General features: G+C 44.4%; 1 protein-coding gene across 3 annotated transcripts in view; it reads left to right on the forward strand.

Moving 5' to 3' along the window:
* The first annotated feature begins 17,736 nt into the window (after nt 1-17,736).
* smyd2a (SET and MYND domain containing 2a) overlaps nt 17,737-21,145 on the forward strand; it is a 61,474-nt gene continuing 58,065 nt past the window's right edge. For all 3 annotated transcript variants that reach the window (XM_068045029.1, XM_068045030.1, XM_068045031.1), the window contains exon 1: nt 17,737-18,127. In XM_068045029.1, coding sequence (XP_067901130.1) covers nt 17,979-18,127 — 149 coding nt within the window. In that variant the 5' untranslated portion in view covers nt 17,737-17,978. The remainder of the gene's footprint in view (nt 18,128-21,145) is intronic.

Genomic DNA, 21,145 nt, shown 5'->3' on the forward strand with positions numbered 1-21,145 from the left:
GGACATGTTGGTTGCCTCTTCCCTTCCTCTTCTATCTCCTCTTCCTCCCCCTTCTCTCCCTCCTCCTCCTCAGCTGCTGGCCATATATCTGGTGGCAAGGGCTGTCCCCTCATGATGAGAAGGGTGTGCAGGATACAGTAGACCACGATGAATCGTGGCACACTCCAATGAGTACTGCAGGTCTCCACCAGAGTGGTCTAGGCAGTGGAAGCATTGTTTCAGCATCCCAATGGGCAGCTCAGTGCCATTTGTGTGACATCATGGCTCTCGTTTTATGCGCGCTGCCTACGTGTACTTGGGTTGCGCACCAGAATTATGAGCCAGGTGGTCAGTGGATAGCCTTTGTTGTCCAGTAGCCACCTTCTGGCTTGACATGGTGACTCAAATCGTTGACTGAAGTACAGCAGATTGTCACAGAATAAAGGTCATGACTGTTGCCAGGATACTGGGCATTCATGTGCATGAGGTGCTGAGTATGGTCGCAAACAAACTGCACATTGAGGGAGTGGAAACCTTTGCGGTTGCAGTACATCTCTGAATTTCGATGCAATGCCCACAAAGCCACATGGTGCAGTCAATGACACCCTGCACCATGGCGAAGCTCGCTATCCTGGTGAAGCCACGTGCTCACTCCTGCTGCTTCTCTCTAACCAGAGAAAATGCAATGTACTTCGCTCTCCTGGCATAAAGAGTGTCAACAACTTCCCTTATACAGCAATGGACAGCAAACTGAGATGTTAGAGATGTCACCTGCTCCAGCCTGGAAGGATCCTTCTGTGAAGAAATTCATGGTACCCTTCACAGCAACTGGCAGTGCCATCCTCGCCCTACTCTGAGCTTGAAGTTCTGCCTGCAAGAGATGGCAGATTTCAGTAAATATCTCCTTCATAAACAGATGCGCGCACACACTGTTCCCCATTGAGGTGGAGTTAAGAGAATTACTCCCTGAAGACACCTTGCTGAGATCCCTTCTCCCACTCCTCCTTCCTCTTCAAGCAGCTTGTCCTTCTCTGTGTTGCCTCTGTTTAATCTCCTTGTCATGCTGAAGGACAAGGAGGATGGTAATTAGAGCAGCCATGACTGGAAGCAAGTGGTCTGACCAGAATCTTTGAAGTTGGAACCAAAGTCTTCAACACGTGCAGCACCACTCCCTGTAGACTTCACCAACTTTAAATAGAAGCAGCATTTCTACAAACCTCAGCAGCAGCCAGTAGAAGTCAATCAACAACTAACCTGCAAGTTGATGGTAATCTCTTTAAATAATGCTGGCTGAGGTTTCTCCTGCTGCTGAACGTATGTTCAGCTGTGTGTTTAAGAGAGAGCATTATCTGGAGCAACAAGATTGAAAACGACACCGCTATAGTCAAATCAGCATTACATGCTGACTGATATCACAATCTGCCTATTCTGCATCCTTCCAGTGCACGATCCTCACACCCATGCTAACACCCTCACCAAAATGGTTAAGGCCGTACCAGATATGCACACATGCACCACGTCGCCATTTTCACTCAAAACAGCACCCGTAAAGCAAAAAATACAGGCGTTATGGAGCCGAATTTTGCAGCCCATATCTTTTCTTTCTGCCAAGGCCTCCAGGGGTATACAGCAACAGTTGCTGGACCTCCTGAACGATGAATTCTCAGAGGAACAGCTTCATTCTGAGGGAGCGCTGTCAAAGGAATCATGCTTACTATGCACCAGCACAGATACCTGAATATCAGTGGGTCCAGTTGGAGGAATAGGTGGGTTTTCATCTGTGACTCACAGGCAGGGATTTTAGCAGAAGCCCTGAAGTCCTGACGTCAGGACCGGAAACGGGTGCCATTACCATGCGGGTTGTGGGCTGGGGGGGAGCGGGGGCAGGGGGTTGGGTGCAGCCAGAAGTAGAAGCAATGGCTGCAGCCCGGAGATACCAGAAAAAGAGCCCAAGCAACTGTAACAAGTGTGGAGATGGCAGAAGGGAGATCAAGGATGGCCCCACATTTCACGGATGCCTCACTGCAGGTGCTCCTCCAGACTGTGTGGGCTAGACCGGATGTCCACTTCTCTCGGGACTGGAGGAAGCCTGGTAAATGAAGCAAGTTTGGATGGAGATCGCTGAGGAGGTCAGCAGCTATCAGGACGTTCCTCACACGTGGCTGCAGTGTTGTAAAAGGATTAATGATCTGATGTGTGGCGGCAGGGTAAGTGGAGCAGACAATGTTAAGCTTATAGCCATATATGAGACTTAGGATGAATGTGGAATCAGTAGAAAGGGCATGCCCATCCAGTCACAGACACTGCTGAGTGGCAGCATGCTGGAGGCAGTCCCTGTGGTGCCACGATGGGCAGTCAGGCTGCCACCAGCATAGGCATCATGTGTGTCTTTAACGGGCAACTAACAATGGAAATATATGTGCTGGCAGGAGAAGTGAGCTCAGAACGCTAGAGAGAGAGCTAAGATGGGCAGTGACGTCTCATAACTCACCATCCTGATGCCAATGGAGGAAGAAGTGCTGGAGCTGGGAGGAATGGAGGCAGGTTGGGCAACGGCTGATGGTGAGATGGGAGCGGAGCCCCGAGAGAGTGAGTGGCCTATTGGATGGGTAGAAAAAACTTTCTGGTCCACCATTGGTCACATGAAGCTCTAGACTAGGAGTACACTGAAGGGCATGATGGAATGCACATTACTCTCTAATCACTCTTCTCTCTCAGGTCAATGGCAAGAGCAGCCAGCTGTAGCGACAGGGCGACAGCCATCCATGTCTGGCAGAGGAGGGGATCTCAGAGGGTGCATTGTCATATCATTCCTCTATACCCTCCACCAGCGCACATATTGTCACATATTGTTGGTGGGTAGTTGCGCACGATTAGCTATGGGGGTCACAATCTGGTGGGCACTGCACAGATTGGCTGTGCAGCTGATGGAGGAAGTGACAGCTGAGGCCACTCAGACAGGAGGATGGTCGAAGGGCCCAGAAATGCTGAGCTTTAGGCTGTTGACATGCCTCTAGAAACATCAACAAGGCATAGATGCTGGACCTAAGCGTGAGATGCATGTACATCTGGTGGAGCTTCCAGAGGCTATGTGTACCCATGCACGGATGTTGGAGGAGTCCTTCCAGGCCATGACTCCGGTGTGTGTGCGTATGGCTTCCTCCATTGAGAGATTTATGACCGTCATTGGCCCACATCCAGTAAACCACCCAATGGATGCTGGAGATGCGCATGGACCTGAATACCATTGCCACCTCTATGAGCTCTGTCGAGAAATGGCTGGGCAAGAGAGGGACTAAACACCTGGAGCCATTGCCAGTCTTCAACCTCCTCAGGTAAGCAGGGAGGACCAAGACTGCCTGAAAAGGATAGAGGAGCTGCTGCCTGCAGCATCTGGGGGGGTCTGCGCAGGGCACTCCTAGCATGGGCGGCGGGTCCTCGTCCTCTGATGATGACAACAGTGCCTCACAAGGCCACAATGACCCAGGCGGCTCCTGCACCTGTCAAGAGGTCCTCACTACGCCAGGGTCCTCCAGGCCCCAGGCAACCAAAGGATGACTGCCAAGGTTATCGAAATCCACGGAGCACAAAGGTCAGCACCTTGCCTCCACCTCAGCTGACAGTGCAGGGGGAGAACAATATCGGAGCACCTGGTCAGTGCTTTAAATATCCACCTCATTGCACTTGGAATTCATGGGTCATTTTTGTGAATGGATCTCACTTTGCTCTGCATCTGTTTTAAATGAAACCCGGAATGGTGCAACACAAAAATAATCATTTACCTTTTTACACACTACTGGGCCTTTAACAGTTCACTTGCTCCGCAAAACTATTGATGAGAAGGAGCACACTGAATGAGGACAATGCATGTAAATGGTAAGGGCAATCAAGGAAACAGCAACAGGGCTGCCAAAGGATGTAGCTTTATTAGACTGTATGGATCTGTTAGTAAGGCTCATCTGAAACGTGCCTGTATTAGTGTGTCGTGAGTCTCCCTTCTGCATATCTCATGGTGTTTCGCCTGCAGTCCCTTGAGCCTGTTAAACGGGCAACTAACTCCAATTTTACGAGCTGTTTCAGATTTTACAAAAGGCACATGGGAACACTGGGGCTTCAGAGCCTCACCAGCTATAACAAGATGGAAGCTCAGTGGGTGCACTTGGCAGCCATGGCGAGTGGTCGCATGGCTTGGGAGGATCAGTTATACTGGGTGCACCATAACCAGGTCGAAAAGAGCAAGCGAGCTGTGTGGTAAATGTGGTCTGTCCCACTCACGGTGAAATTGTCCTGCATTTCATGACCTGTGCATGGTGTGCAGTGGAAAAGGACACTGGGCCCGCCTATGCCAGAAATCTGGATCCAAAGACGTGGCTAGAAGCCACAGCAAGACACAGACAAACAGAAGACAGGCGCAGCAACACGGCAGTAGTAGCAAGGAGAATGCCAGAGACCTGTGTTAAACGCAAGCTGATACATGAAGTCCACAGCGAAACACACCTGAGACAAGACTCAACGAGGAGTAATTCTCAGCCAGAAGATCAGGCATTCCACATTGTGAACCTGACACATCACGTTGATGAAGTCAAACAACTGGAAGCTTTTGCCACTATTAACACCACATGCCCAAAGAAAGCTGGCAAACATACACTCAGGGTCAAGATTCACACCAGCGCTATTGCAAATATCCTACCAGTCCAAATACTCAAAGATATGTACCGGAGTTGTTGGAAATCAATGATACAACCGACAACTGCCAAGTTATCTACATACAAAGGGTCACCCATTCCTTGCAGTGGCACACTAACAATGCAATGCAGCTATGGAAAGTTTGCAAGAAACCACAAACATTCTACCTTGAAGACATGACGGACCAGCAGTGGCAGGACTACCAGCGTGTAAGGACCTCAACATCATAACTAACTACGACAGCATTGCCAAGGGGAAATCTCCAAGGACCAGAACCCACTTGCAGACACTGACCAACATCAAGCGGTGCAGTCTGGAAATCCAGCAATAACACAACTTATGCCGCGCGTTCACTTCTGCTCTCTAGAGAACCGCCAGCACCAGAACGAGCCAGAACGGACAGGTATCTGCATGAGACCAAGTACTCTTCCCCCAACAAATCCTCGACCTTGAACCCTAGGCCTTCAGACTCAGAGGATGAGGAGAGGTGAAGGACACGCAATGTCCTGAAGAGGCAGAGAAGGAATCAGTTGAAGCATTGTCTATTGGCTCTTCGGGATGAGGTGCCGGAACTCTCCAAGAATGTCAAGGCCTCAAAAGCAGTCAAATTGAGAAAAGCAAACAGAGTATGTTAGCAGGCTGAAGGCAGAATAACAGAAACTGAATGCAGAGAAGGAGAAACTTCAGAAAGAACAGCAAAGATGAAACACAAATTCCCCGAGCAAGAGTTGTCAAGCCACCAAAACAATATAGGGGCTTTTGAGCCGCTATACTTGTAAATTTCACAATATCTATACCTGTGTAAATAATTTTGATGTTGTCTAATTTTATGTGCTTTTACATTTAGCGTCCAAGCCATTGATGGAAAGAAGGAGGATGTTGTATGATTGCCTTTAAGAGTGATGTCCCTTTAAGATCTTAGTATGCTAATGAGCCAGGTACCAGAACGCAGTCATGTGACTTGGAGCCAGCATCACTCTGCAACTGTAACACCCAGACTAAGGTTCTGTAAATGGTTAGCTCTGTACTGTATAATAGTTTAACTGTAATAAACCTAATCGAGATCTTCAGCAAACTGAACTCCACGCATCTCATTTATGTTGCATCAGACAACATAAAAGAACTCATTACAATCTGCTCCCTTATCATTGAAGTGATTTCATCCTAAATCATTAAGGCTACTCCTCCCCTTGTACTATTTTCCCTATTTTTCCCGTAGACCCTATATCCTGGTATATTTAGTTCCCGGTCCTGATTGTCTTACAGCCATGTTTTCATAATGGCTACCAAGTCACACCCTCTAGGTTGAATTTGTGTTTTCAATTCATCCATGTTGTTCCTTGCACTCTGTGCATTTGTATAAAGAATTTATTTGGGCCACACCTGGTAACCTGTCCTTCTGCTGTAATGTTTTACTCACATGTTCCTATTTATCTCTTCTGGTTTAATTACTTCACATCTTTTAGTGTTCCCTTTACCTGTTCTGACTAAAGCACAATTTCTGACTGTAACTCTACTCTCTTACCTTTTCGTTGTTTTCTTACCATTATTCATACTACCTTTTCCACCTGAGCCTCCCCCCCCAATGAGCAGTTTCAAGCCTTTGTTTATCCTTTCCGATAGGACTCTGGTGCCAGTCCGGATCAGGTATACTCTGTCCAATGCTACAGTTTCTTCCTATCCTAATACTAGTGCCAGTGTCCCATGAAATGGAACCCCTCTTTCCCACACCATTCCTTCAGCCACACGTTCACCTCTCTAATCTCCTTATTCCTACGCCAATTCACATGTGGCTCAGGTAATAAGCCAGATGGCATAACCCTTAAGGTCTTGTCCTTTCATTAAGCTTCTAGTTCCTGGTTCTCTCCAAACAGGACCTCTTGTCTGCTCTTTCCTATGTTGTTGATCCAACATGGACCAGAGTGATTGGATCCTCCCCCTCCTTCTCCAATATCCTTTCAAGCCAGTTCGAGATGTCCCTCACCCTTGCACCAGGTTGGCAACAAACCATACAGGACTCTGGATCCTACTTACAAAGGATGTTACCTGCCCCCTAATTATTTAATTCCTTAAAGCTATCAAATTAGGCTTCCTCTCCTGCTCCTCCTCCTCTTCCTTCTTTGTACAGCCTCTAGCTCCAAGGTGCCATGGTCAGTGTTCTGGCTGTCCTTCTGGTAGTCTTTATCCTTATACTCACAGGTAGCAACTACATTGTACCTGTTTGATAGATCAGTTTCTGTGGTTCCTCATTCTCTATCTCACCTGGGTTCCCCTTACTCTGTACACAATTGGTCACACCAACCCCATTCTGAACCTATACCTCTGTACAAGGTGTAACCAAAGTCTGGAACAAACTGTCCGGAAACTGCTCCTTCTCCTTCTCCAGCTCAAGGACTCTGAACCAGAGAGATTCAAGATGGAGATATCTATTGCAGTTGTATTCACTCAGGCCAGTCTCGCTGTCTACAAACTCCCACATACTGCAGACAGACACATAACCTGTTCCACCATATCTTAGGTTTAAGTTATTTATATTATTTATATGTAGTTTTTAGTTTGTTGTAATTTTTTTTTTCCTCACACTAGCTTTTACTACCCAGTAGACAAAAATTTTAAATACTTACTGCCTCAGGCTTCCACTATGGGTATTGGAGGCAAATTCCCATTTGCACAAATTCCCACCTTTAGCACTCTGATAACGCTGCATTCTTTTCACGGCCACTCTGTGAAACCTATTTCTATTCTATTTGTTCCTATGCCAATTTGTATCTGGCTCAGATTACAATCCAGAGATTATAGCCTGTGCGGTTCTGCTTTTTAATTTTGATCCTAGCTCCTCAAACTATCTCAGTAGAACCTCATACCCAGCTCTACCTATGTCTTTGGTTTCTACATGGTCTATGGCAACTGGGTCCTCACCCTACCATTCCAAGTTCTTCTTCAGCTGCAAGGAAATATCCTTAACCCTGACACCGAGCAGGCAACACAACCTTTAGAACTCATGGCTCTAGAGAATAGTATATATCCCTCTGACTATATTGTCCCCAACAACTATCACATTCCTTTTCACTGCCCCCACTTGGATGGCTTCCTGTATCATGGTGCCTTGGTCTGTTTGCTGATCCACCCTACTGACTTTGCTCGAACCTCATACTTGTTGGATAAGAGTGATAGCCGAGGCTTCTCCAGCACTGCACCTGGCATCCTCTAAACTGCCTGACCTGCAGTCACACCCTCCTGTCCCCAATCATTAACCAAATTTGTACCATTATCTACTCTAAAGGATGTGACTGCCTCCTGGATTAAACTGTCCAGGTAACTCTCCCCCTCCCTGATGTCCTGGAATGTCTGCTCCTCGGACTCAATAACTCTGAGCTGAAGTTCCTCGAGACACAGACACTTACTGCTGATGTGATTGTCCAGGAGTGCGATGCTCTCAACAAATTCCCACATGCTGCAGCTATGGCACACTACCTGTACTGCCATTCCTATAGAAACATGTTTTATTTATTTAATTAAAATTAAATTAATATTAGGTGTCCCTTTTTAAGCTGCTTCGGTTCCTGCTGCTTTACTCTGCCTTGCTCCTTGGTTTTGTTTATTAGCTCCTTTATTTTGCTTATCACAACTCAATTTATATGTCAGATTTTAATTTCCTGCAAATTTGGAACCCTTTAATGTATTCATATCTTCTACTTAGTTAATTTTAACCCCCTGGATCTGATTAATTAATTAAACACTAATTATATGAGAAATTATACACTTAGCTTAGTTATAAAATGCATTAATTACATAGCTATAGTTCCTTGGACTCCAGCACTACTCCGACATCACTTTTCCAGATTTAGAATTTTTTTTCAGATTCTTCCCTGTGTCACAGAGTGACCTCTCCTCACAGCCGCTTCTCCTGCGTGCTATGGCCTTTCCTTGCAGCTGCTTCTCTGAGCTTTATAGTCTCTCCTCACAGCCGCTTCTCCTGTACTTTATGCCCTCTTGCAGTTTACGAATACGCTTGGTTGTTCTGAGGATGCACGGATTGCCATGTATGTGCAGTTAATGACACCCTGCAACTGAGGGAAGCCAGCCAAAGATGCAAACCTGAACGCCTGCTTATTCGGACTGGTGTCATTGCAGGCAAAGTTGGCATAATTGCCGGTTCTGGCAGCAATCCATCAGTGACCTGTCTTATGCAAGAATGTGCAGTCAACTGGGAGATTCTGGATATGTCCCCGATAGTGCCCTGGAAGGATAGGGAGGCAAAAATGTTGAGGGGCAGTGGTCACTTTCATAGCCACCGGTAATGCGTGGCCACCAGGTCCCGCAGGCAACAGGTCTTCTGAAGGCTACAGATGTATGCCACCATCTGACATGACAACCTCAGCCTCCAGGAGCACTGCTCTTCCAAGAGGTGAAGGAAGTCAAGCCTCTGCCTGTACACCCTGTTACACAAGTAGTGCTTCCTGTGACCTCGGCCTCTCTGCTGCTCCCCTCTCTGCATCAGCCTCCATTCTCTACTGATCACCTGCGGGTCTCTCCACAGCAGGTTTTTACTGCTGTTGAGGGTCACCTTGCTTCTCGTTTGAGGCCCAATCTATGAAAGCCATGGCACAACCCATCCTGATCTTAAGTCTCAATACCCCTAAAGTTAGTCTCTCAACACAAGTACTTTCATCAAACCCTTTCCCAGTGGGAAGTAAGAAAGCAACTGTGAACAGTAAGGCTTGGAGTTTCCACTAGATTGCACTGGTTTTTTCAATGCAATTCATCAAAAATTAGCCAAACCAGCACAAAAGATCGAGGAATTTCAAGTGAAAATCAACTTTTCATGATCTTTTTATGCTAGTTTAAAAAAATCTCACTGGAAGCCAACCCCACCCACAAAACTGGTCATGCCCCCAAATCGAATTAATTACCATGGCAAGTTTTCACTAATTGCACGTTAGTGGGCCTTCCTTGAGGCTCTAAACATTAAGCTCTTTTTTAGGCAAAAAGACCAATAAGTACCTTATAAAAGCTATGAAACATTTAAAAATATTTAATTTACTAAGAAACTGTCTACTTTGCATCAACAGCGAAAGTCCAGAAGGCTCTGTTGCCTGCCCAGTGCCAGGGTTTGGGACATCTGCTCAGGGCTGGAGAGGAACTTGTAGTGGGAGGGGGAGGATCCAGTTGTTGTGGTCCATGTAGGTACCAATGAGATAGGAATAGGAAAGAGGTTCTGCATAGGGAGTATGAGCAGTTAGGAACTAAATTAAAAAACAGAATCTCAAAGGTAATAATCTCTGGATGTGTGGCTCACAAAGATTGGGGTGGGGAAATGGGTTTTGATTCATGGGGCACTGGCACCAGTACTGGGGAAAGTGGGAGCTGTACTGTTGGGACAGTGTTCACCTAAATCATACTGGGACCAGTGTTCTGGTGAATTGTATAACTAGGGTGGTAGAGAGGGCTTTAAACTAAATAGTGGCGGGGGACAAGGGATCATGTGAGGGAAAATGTGATAATTTAAAGAGAGAGAAGGCAATAAAGCAAGGTAGCAATAAAGGTAATGATAATCAGAGTGTGGCAGGAAGGGACAGAGGGTACAAACATAAGAGTGCACCAGAAGATAAAGCTAGAGATAGGGAAAATTAAAAAAGACAGAATTAAAGGCACTCTATCTGAATGCACACAGCATTCGCAACAATGTAGATGAATTGTCAGCACAAGTAGAAGTAAACATGTATGATCTAATTGCCATTATGGAGATGTGGCTGCAGGGTGTTCAAGGGTATTCAACATTTGGGAAGGATAGGCAAAAAGGAAAAGGAGGTGGGGTAGCATTGTTAATAAAGGATGTGATAAGTACATTAGTGAGAGAGGATCTTAGGTTGAAGGATCAAGATGTAGAATCAGTTGGGTAGAGCTAAGAAACAACAAGGGGCAACAAACATTGGTAGCTGTTGTTTATAGGCCACCAAACAGTTGTAGTAATGCAGGACATGGTATAAATCAGGAAATTAGAGGTGCATGTAACAAGGGTAATACAGTAATCATGGGGGACTTAAATCTACATATCGATTGGGTAAATCCAATTAGCACTAATGCTATGGAGGATGAATTCCTGGAATGTACACGAGATGGTTTTCCAGAACAGTATGTTGAGGAAACAACTAGAGAATGGGCTATTTTAGATCTGATACTGTGCCATGAGAAAGGGTTAATTAATAATCTTGCTGTAAAGGAGGATTTCTGGAAGAGTGACCATAATATGATAGAATTTTACTTTAAGTTTGAAAGTGGTGTAGTTCAATTGAAACTAGGGTCTTAAATCTAAACAAAGGAAACTATGAAGGTATGAGGGACAAGTTGGCTGTGGTAGATTGGGAAACTACATTATAAGGTATGATGCCAGATAGGCAATGACTAGCATTTAAAGAATTAATACATGGTTTACAACAAATATACATTCCTTTGAGGCCCAAAAACCCAGCAAGAAAAGTGATCCAACTGTGGCTAACAAGAGAAGTTAAAGATTGTATTAGATCAAAGAGGCTTATAAAGTTGCCAAAAAAAGTAGTAAGCCTGAGGATTGGGAGCATTTTAGAATTCAGCAAAGGAGGACCAAGAAACTGATAAAGAAAGAGGAAATAGAATATGAAAGTAAATTAGCATTAAACATAAAAATGGACTGTAAAAGTTTCTATAGGTAAGAAAAAAGATTAGCAAAGACAAATGTGGGCCCATTACAGGCAGAGTCAGGGGAATTTACAATGGGGAACAAAGAAATGGCAGAGAAACCTGTCTTCATCGAAGAAGACATAAAAAACCTTCCAGAAACACTAATGAACCAAGGGACTAGCGAGAATGTGGAACTGAAAGAATTAGTATTTGTAAAAAAAGTAGTACTGGAGGTTTGGTTAACAGGCAGAAAACAGAGAGTAGAAGTAAATGGGTCATTCTCGTGTTGGCAGGCTGTGACTAGTGGGGTACCACAGGGATCAGTGCTTGGGCCCCAGCTGTTCTCAATATATATCAATTATTTGGATGTAGGGCCCAAATGTGGGATTTCCAAGTTCACGGATGACGCAAAACTAGGTGGGAATGTGTGTGGTGAGAAAGATGCAAAGCGGCTTCAAGGGGATTTGGACAGACTTTAGTGAGTGGGCAAGAACATGGCAGATGGAATATAATGTGGAAAAATGTGAGGTTATTCACTTTGGTAGGAGGAATAGACGTGCACAGTATTTCTTAAATGGTAAGAGATTAGAAAGTATAGATGTAAAAAGGGACCTGGGTGTCCTTGTCAATAAGTCACTGAAAGCTAACATGGAGGTACAGCAAGCAATCAAGAAGACTAATGGTATGTTAGCCTTTATTGCAAGAGGGTTTGAGTATAGGAGTAGTGAAGTATTTCTTCAGTTGTATCGAACCTTGGTTAGACCGCACCTGGAGCACTGTGTGCAGTTTTGGTCCCCATACCTTAGGAAGGATATTATTGCTATAGAGGGAGTGCAAAAAGGTTCACCACACTTGTTCCTGGGATGGTGGGACTATCCTATGAAGATAGATTGGGAAAACTGGGCCTGTATTCTCTAGAGTTTTGAAGAATGAGAGGTGATCTCATTGAAACCTACAAAATACTTAAAGGGATAGATGGGGTAGATGCAGGCAAGATGTTTCTCCTGGTTGGGGAGTCTAGAACCAGAGGACACAATTTCAAAATAAGGGGGAAGCCACTTAGGACAGAGATGAGGAGAAATTTCTTTACTCAGAGGGTTCTGAATCTTTGGAATTCTCTATCCCAGAGGACTGTGGAAGCTCAGTCATTGAGTATGTTTATAGCAGAGATTGACAGATTTCTAAATACAAATGACATAAGCGGATATGAGGATAATGTGGAAAAAGGCATTGAAGTGGATATCAGCCATGATCATATTGAATAGTGGAGCAGGCTCAATGGGCTGAATGGCCTATTCCTGCTCCTATGTTCCTAAAATAGTGGGGCTGAAAGTTGATAAGTCCCCTGGACCTGATGATCTACATTCCTGAGTGTTGAAAGAGGTGGCTGTAGAGATAATGGATGCATTGATGATCATCTTCTATGGATTCTGGAGTGGTTCCTGATGATTGGAAGTTAGCAAATGTAACCCCACTATTTAAGAAAGGAGGGAGAGAAAAAATGGGGAACTACAGACCTGTTAGCCTGACATCATTGGCAGGGGAAATACTAGAATCAATTATAAAGGATGTGATAACTGGACACTTAGAAAATAATGGTAGGATTGGGCAGAGTCATTTTGATTTATGAAAGGGAAATCATGTTTGCCAAACCAGTTGGGTTTTTTTGAGGATGTAAATAGCAGAATAGATAAGGGAGAACCAGTGGATGTGGTGTATTTGGATTTTCAGAAGGCTTTAGATAAGCTCCCACACAAGGGGCTGAAATTTATACTTCCGCGGACGCACCTCACGGAGCCACCATGATATTAAGCACGGCGGTTCATTTAAATAGCCGAGGTAGGCTGTCCGTCCCTGGCAATGGCATCAGTTGCCTTTGCGCAGGTGCTGACGCCATTTTTAAAGGGCTTTGAGCCCTACATTTCAATTTAAATATTTAAAGATATAGTGATTTTTAAAAATTAATTAAATTAGTCCTGACCCTCTTCCACCACCCCCCCCAATAACCATGGAATAAAGTACCTGTCCTCTCCCCCCCCCTACCCGCAGCAAAACACTTACCTTGTACACCTGACCTTCCCCCCAAAGTTCATAAACTTTAAACTTTACCCCTTCCCACCATCCCCTACACCAATGAAATGACTCTGATGCCGCTCCACCACCCCTCCCCACCGCACTGAAAAACTTACCTGCTGCCCCTCCCCATCAGTGTTCCGCCTCGGATCCTCGGATGGGGATCTGAAGATATGGGTGTGCCGGCCACTGGCATCAATATTGCTCCAGGATGGATGGCGGGAGTGAGAAGGTAATTTATTCCTTTATTTACATTAATTAACATGTGTAAATCTTGCTCCCGCCGCCAAGCAGCGGGTGGGGCCACCACAAGGCCTTGCTGAGGCCAGCAATATCGGGCCGGGCCGTCCCGGCATCAAGACGTGGTGGGCCTCTGCCGGAGGCATTTTCCGGCCCCCCCCCCCCCACCACGACCCCCAACGTCGGGGGGTCTGTAAAATTCAGCCCAAGAGTTTAGTAAGCAAAATTAGAGCACATGTAATTGGGGGTAATATACTGGCATGGATTGAGAATTGGTTAACGGACAGAAAAGACAGAGTAGGAATAAACGGGTCACTCTCGGTTGGCAGGCTGCGACTAGTGGGGCAGTGATTTGGATGTGGGGACCAAATGTAATATTTCCAAGTTTACTGGTGACACAAAACTAGGTGGGAATGTAAGTTGTGAGGAGGATGAAAAGAGGCTTCAAGGGCATTTAGACAGGCTAAGTGAGTGGGCAAGAACATGGCAGATGTACTATAGTGTGGAAAAATGTGAAGTAATCCACTTCGGTAGGAAAAACAGAAATTCAGAGTATTTCATAAATGGTGAGAGATTGGGAAGTGTTGATGTCCAACGGGACCTGGGTGTCCTTGTTCATACGTCACTGAAAGCTAACATGCCGGTGCAGCAAGCAATTAGGAAGGCAAATGCTATGTTGGCTTTTATTGCAGGAGGATTTGAATACAGGAATAAAGATGTCTTGCTGCAATTGTATAGAGCCATGGTGAGACTGCACCTGGAGTATTGTGTACAGTTTTAGTCTTTTTACCTGAGGAGGAATATACTTGCCATAGAGGGAGTGCAACAAAGTTTCACCAGATTGATTCCTGGGATGGTGGGATTGTCCTATGAGGACAGATCGAGGAGACTGGGCCTATATTCTCTCAAGTTTAGAAGAATGACAGGTGATCTATTGAAGCATACAAAATTCTTACAGGGTTCGACAGGGTTGATGCAGGAAGATGTTTCCCCTGGCTGAGGTGTCTAAAACCAGGGGACACAGTTTCAGAATAAGGGGTAGGCCATTTAAGTCTGAAATGAGGAGGAATTTCTTCACTCAGAGGGTGGTGAATCTTTGGAATTCTCTACCCCTGTGGGCAGTGGAGGCTCAGTCATTTAGTCTGTTCAAGACAGAGATCGGTAGATTTCTAGATATTAAAGGTACCAAGGGATATGGGGATAGTGCGGGAAAATGGTGTTGAGGTAGCAAATAGCCATGATCTAGTTGAATGGCGGGGCAGGCTTGAGGGGCCAAATGGCCTACTCCTGCTGCAATGTTCCTAAAGTAACTAGGAAATTGTTCTGCATATATATTTTTTTAAAGTCATTTTCAGTTATTTAAAACTGGATTACTCACAGGTGGTGGACGAGACACGCTGATTAAAATTGATAACTTTTTGTGATAAAACTGTTTTCCGCTGTATTAATAAAATGGCACCAGGTTACCACTCTTGAATGTATCAGGGAATATTTTTAATACAATCAAAATTACGTTCTAAAATGCTGCCCGATTGCACTGGTTCATGGAAAATTTTATATTCGGTGACAAGCAAATGAATTTGAGCGGAAACTTGAGCAAAAAAAATCTTCTGAAAACTAGTGCAATTTTGAGCACAATTTGTGCCTGGATCACTGATTGTGAACAATGTGGAACTCTCGGTCTGAGTATTTATTGATGTCAGTATACCTGACTTTTAATGAGCACCATGAATTGCTGTTCAGTTTTGTCCCTTTTGTTTCAGCGATGAGTCTCAGAAAGCCCTGGAATTTTGCATGCCATGTTAAATTTAAATCCCTGTGAAAAAAGTGTGCAAATTGTGCGTTTAAATATTAAAAGCAGTAACCCACCTCTCCAGAAGGGGTTATGCACAAGCGTTGAAATGTGCTTGAGTTAAACCTGTAAATTGTTGTGTTGGAGCCAGTTTCCAGATGCACTGACACGTTCACAAATTTTAACGGTCCTCCTGAACTCAAACCCACATGCTCTTTATTCTTAAAATTCCTCCTTAAGTGTCAGCAGGCTATTTTTTCATGAGAGGCTTTACAGAAAGTCCAATTCTGTCCTTACCTAATATCCACACCCACTCATTTCCAACTGGGGCCTTTGTATAATGATCAAGAATAAAAACACTGATTGGCTTTCTCTTTCCTACTCCCGGGCACTGAGGCGAATATGTAATACCTCTTACTGTGACCTCAGCTGAGATCAACTTATTCAGCACAGAATGAAGATAGAATCCAGGATTCTTCTGGTCTATATGACTCAACTTTGTATAACTTTAATCACTGGGAAAGCAACAACTTTATTTAAACAGATGGGAGAGAAAGGGTCCGGTGTGAGAGGGTGGGGGGGGGAAGACTCCTGGTCAAAGAAGTGAGCAAGGAGGTAAAGGCGATGGAAGAAGAAGTTACCATCATTTCGAGCTTGAAAAACATTGAAGAGATAAAGATGAGATGAAGTTTGGAGTCAGTGAGGGGAAGACCAGGGAGGATAGTGAAGACTTGACAAATGGTGAGATTGGAAGGAAGGTGAAGGGGGAAGAAGGATCCAGAAGCTCATTTGTCTCCAAGAGTTGTTGAACCTTGTGGTCTTTAACACCTGAAAGGGAAAAAAAAGTATTTTGTTAAAGCGCCAGATGTAGCGAAGGATGAAATGGAACGATGAACGAGGACAGCTTTGAAATAGAGTGAGTGCTGCTGAAGAGAGAAGTTGAGAATTGCATGTCATTTATAAACATCATCCTTTTTTTTCTGCCCCATAAAATAGTTTAAAATTGATTATCATACGTGAGTTCAGATTTTCTGATCAGCATTACTTTAATATGGATAGCATTAAAATATGATCGGAAAATTTGGAGTGATCAGACATTTATCATCACTCCCCTGCGCACTGTTGCTTGCCTCAAAATTTTCCATTATCACGACACCCACCCCACCCTCCTTCCCTGCTCTTCCCCCTGCCCCCCCCGCCCAGGGATAGCTGGCATTGAAATTGCTGTTTTCATGTGTGTACGCCTTCCAATGTTCTCCCTTTAACATCTGAAGGAAATGATACTTGCCGAGATGCTGTTATACAGACACTGGCTGTCTTCTGTTACCATATCCAACTCGCTATTGCTCGCATGTGACCCTGGCAGAATGCCCATAGGGTATTAGTTTCATAGAGAACATCACACCCAAATAGGCCCTGTTCTGACCAATTATCTACTACCAGCAGTGAAAACCCAGGTAATTTTTCACCCCAACCAGGACTGTTGACATTGATCATAGCATAACCAACTGCTGTCCCAGCTGAAATCAGCTAATGGCAGTGATTTTAATTGTCAATTATGGCTCAGTTAATAACAATCTCACCTCTAAGTTAGAATTTGTGCGTTCACGTCCCGCTGTAGGACTTAAGCACACAGATAAAGACTGCCAGTCCAGTGCAGTACTGATTGAGTGCCGCACTGTTGATAGATGCTGCCTCTTGGATGAGATGTTAAACTGGAGCTCCACCTGGCCTCTCAGGTGGATGTGAAAGATCCATGCAGCTATTTTGAAGAACAGCATGGAAGTTATCTCTCGTGTCCTGGTCAATATTTATTTCTCAATCAACATCACAAAAACAGATTATCTGGTCATTATCACATTGCTGTTCGTGGGAGCTTGCTGTGCACAAATTGGCTGCTGCATTCTGTCATTACAACAACTACACTTCAAAAGTACTTCATTGACTATAAAGAACTTTGGGACGTCCTGTGGTTGTGGAAGGCGCTTCATAAATGTTATTTTTCCCTCCAAAACCACCTCACAATGTGAACGGGGGAAACATGGCCCTGAATTATCTTGCAGAACCTCCTACTTGGCAAGCAGTACAGACAGGTTAAACACTAATAAGATTTTAATCTCGATATTGCCCCTCTAAGCACTAACAGCGCAAGATTAAACAGCTTTGAAACTAGTATTCGAATTTTTCTGTGAGATTGCAAGAGGAAAAAAAACGGCTGAGACGGTCTTGCACAAGTTTCCCCAAGACCTACACGCGCGCGCACAAAGGAAAAGATAAACGAACCCGGAGAGCACTTGGACCCGGGGGGGAAGCATACGGCTCACTGCAGCAATGAGGATGTGAGCGGTGAGCTGGGCTGAGCCGCTTCCATTTAAGTAGTTGGTGCTGGACGGCCGGAGAGGGGCGGGGGATTGAGGCCGGAGGCCATGCAGTCTGATCGCTGAGAGGTGGGTAGTAAAGTGAAGGGGGAGAGAAAGCCTGGCTGGGAAGCTGTTGGAAGGAGAGCGGGGAGAAGGAGCTAATCCAGCCGGCCTCAATACCCGGAACCATGGAAAAATTTCTAAGCGAGGGCAAAGGAAGGGGTTTGCAGGCTCGGAAAGACTTTCGGATAGGAGAGCTGATCTTCACATGCCCAGCCTATACGCATGTCCTGACTGTCAATGAACGGGGAAATCACTGTGAATTCTGCTTCGCTCGGTACGTGTCGTGTGGATTGAAATGAAACCTGTTTGTTGCAGCTTGCTTGCTGTTAATACTGCTTCTGTCTGCCTGGGTGATGAGTGGGATCCCATGACTGCAGTGGTTTCACTCTGGGGCTCAGTGTATGTAATGACTGCTTTGAACTCACAAGGGTTGCCAGTGTACTAGAAGCAGGGAGAAATCAACATTTTAGTGGAATTTGTCAATTGTTTACTTCCAAGAACAAGCAACTGTGCGGTTAAAGATCTAACTTTGTATCTAATCAATTTATAGTATCATTATTCAGGAGTGTTTTAACTTTTGAGCACTGAGTTTTCAAAACATGATGCTTGATCCTTTTATCGTGTTTGGAATTTTCCACTGAGTTCTTAAATGGATGTCACCATGAGCTTTGTAGTTTACTAAACTGGCATGGAATCTGAAGGTTTTGTTTTAGATTGAAGCCTTGGAGAGGGCACGGACATAAAAGAAAGGCTTACATTTATGTAACACTTTTCCCAATCTCAGAATGGCCTAAAGCACTTTGGGCCAATGAAGTCCTTTTTTTGTGTGTGTAGTCACTGTTGTAATTCCAAACACTAAGAATCAAAGATCATGTACTAAAATGATTCCAGGGATGGGGAGATACCAGAGAAACTGGGATTGTTCTTCTTGGAGTAGAGAAGGTTAAAGGGAGATTTAATAGAGTTCAAAATTATGAAGGATTTTGATCAAGTAAAGTTGTTTTCACTGGCAGGTGGATTGGTAAGCACCAGACATGATTTAAGATAACCAGCAAAGAACCAGAGGAGACGTAAAAACAAAAGCAGCAAGTTGTTATGATCTGGAATGCATTACCTGAAAAGGTAATAAAAGTTGATTCACTAGTAACTTTTAAAAGGGAATTAGATAAATACTTGAAGTGGAAAACTTTGCAGGGATGTGGAATTGATTGGTTAGCTCTTTCAAAGAGCTGGCACGTGCATGATTGGCCAAGTGGCCTGATTCTATGATTTTGGTGCTCAATTGTTGGTATTGATATTTAATGGATAAAAGCAATTGCTTAACTTTTTTATAGACTCAGAATGTCACACCAAAGAGGAGGTCATTTGGCCTTGTATGGCTGTGCCAGCTCTTTGAAAGCTATTGAATTCATTCTATTCCCCTGCTCTTTCTCCATAGTTCTGCAGTTTTTTTCCCCTTCAAGTATTTATCCAATTCCCTTTTGAAAGTTACCATTGAATCTGCTTCCATCACCCTTGCAGGCCGTACATTCCAGATCGTAATAATTTAAAAGAAAATCCCATCTTGCCTCTGGTTATTTAGCCAGTTAACTAAAATCTCTGCCCCTCTGGTTACTGATACTTTTTCCTCCAGAAACAATTTCTCCTCCTTTACTCATTTTGAACACCTCCTATTAAATCTTTCTTTTGAAATTTTCTGCTGTAAGGGGCACAGCCCCAGCTTCTCTAGTCTGTCCATGTAACTGAAGTTCGACATCCCTGGTACCATTCTGGTAAATCTCATCTGCAACCTCTCCAAGGCCTTGAAATCTTTCCTAAAGTGTGGTGCTCAGAATTGGCCTCACTACACCAACTGGGGTCTAAACAGTGGTTTTATAAAGATTAGGCACAGCTTCCTTGCTTTTGTACTCAATGCCTCTGTTTATAAAGCCAAGGATCCTGTACGCCATTTTTTTTTAAAACAACCTCTTAACATGTCTTGCCAGCTTCAATGATTTATGTACACACACCCCACTGGGTGTCTCCGTTCCTACACCGCTTTTAAAATTGTACCATTTAGTTTATATCGCCTCTCCTCATTCTTCCTACCAGTATGTCATTTCTTACTTCTGTGTTAAATTGCATCTGCCATGTGTTTGCCCAATTCACCAGTTTATGTCCTCCTGAACTCTGCTAGCATCCTTCTCACTGTTTCCAAGTTTTGTGTCATCTGCAAGCTTTGAAATTATGGCCTGTATGCGCTAGTTCATGTAAGATCATAAGAAGTAGGAGTAGGCCATTCAGTCCTTCGGGCCTGCTTCGCCATTCAATAAGATCATGGCTGTTCTGATTGTGGCCTTAACTCCACTTTCCTGCCTGACCCCCATAACCCTTGACTCCTTTGTAGATCAAAAATCTGCCTAGCTCGGCCTTGAATATATTCAATGATCCAGCCTCCACTGCTTGCTGTGGAAGAGAATTCCAAAGATGGACGACCCTTTGAAAGAAATTCTTCTTCAACTCAGTCTTAAAAGGGAAGCCCCCTATTTTGAAACTGTGTCCCCTAGTTCTAGATTCCCCCATGAGGGGAAACATCCTCTCAGCAGCTATCCTGTCAAGTCCCCGCAGAATCTTATGTTTCAGTAAGATCATTTCGCATTCTTCTAAACTCCAATAAGTATAGGCCCAACCTGCTCATCCTTTCCTCTTAAGACAACCCCTTCATCACAGGAATCAGCCCAGTGAAACTCCTCTGAACTTCCAATGTAGTATATATAAATGAAAAAAAGCAGTGATACTAATACCAATGCCTGGAGGGCACTACTCTAAACCTCACTCCTGTCTGAAAAAGAACTTTCCCCAGTACTCTCTGTTTTTATACTCTTAGCTGATTTCATTTAGGGGGAGGTGGTGGTGTACTGGTATTGTCACTGGACTAGTAACCCAGAGACCCAGGGTATTCCTCTGGGGACATGGGTTCAAATCCCACCATGGCACAAGGTGGAATTTGAATTCAATTAATAAAACAGTCTGGAATTAACAAGCTAGTCTAATGATGGCCATAAAACCATTGTCGATTATCGCAAAAACCCATCTAGTTCATTAATGTCCTTCAGGGAAGGAAATCTGCTGTCCTTACCTTGTCTGGCCTACATGTGACTCCAGACCCACAGCAATGTGGTTGACTCTTAAAATGCCCTCTGAAATGGCCGAGCAAGCCACTCAGTTGTACCTAACCTCTAAAAAGTTGATAAGGAATGAAACCAGACGGATCACCCGGCATTGACCTAGGCACCGGAAACAACAACGGCAA

The sequence above is a fragment of the Heterodontus francisci genome, chromosome 13 (assembly GCF_036365525.1).
Source record: "Heterodontus francisci isolate sHetFra1 chromosome 13, sHetFra1.hap1, whole genome shotgun sequence".
Lineage (NCBI taxonomy): Eukaryota > Metazoa > Chordata > Chondrichthyes > Heterodontiformes > Heterodontidae > Heterodontus > Heterodontus francisci.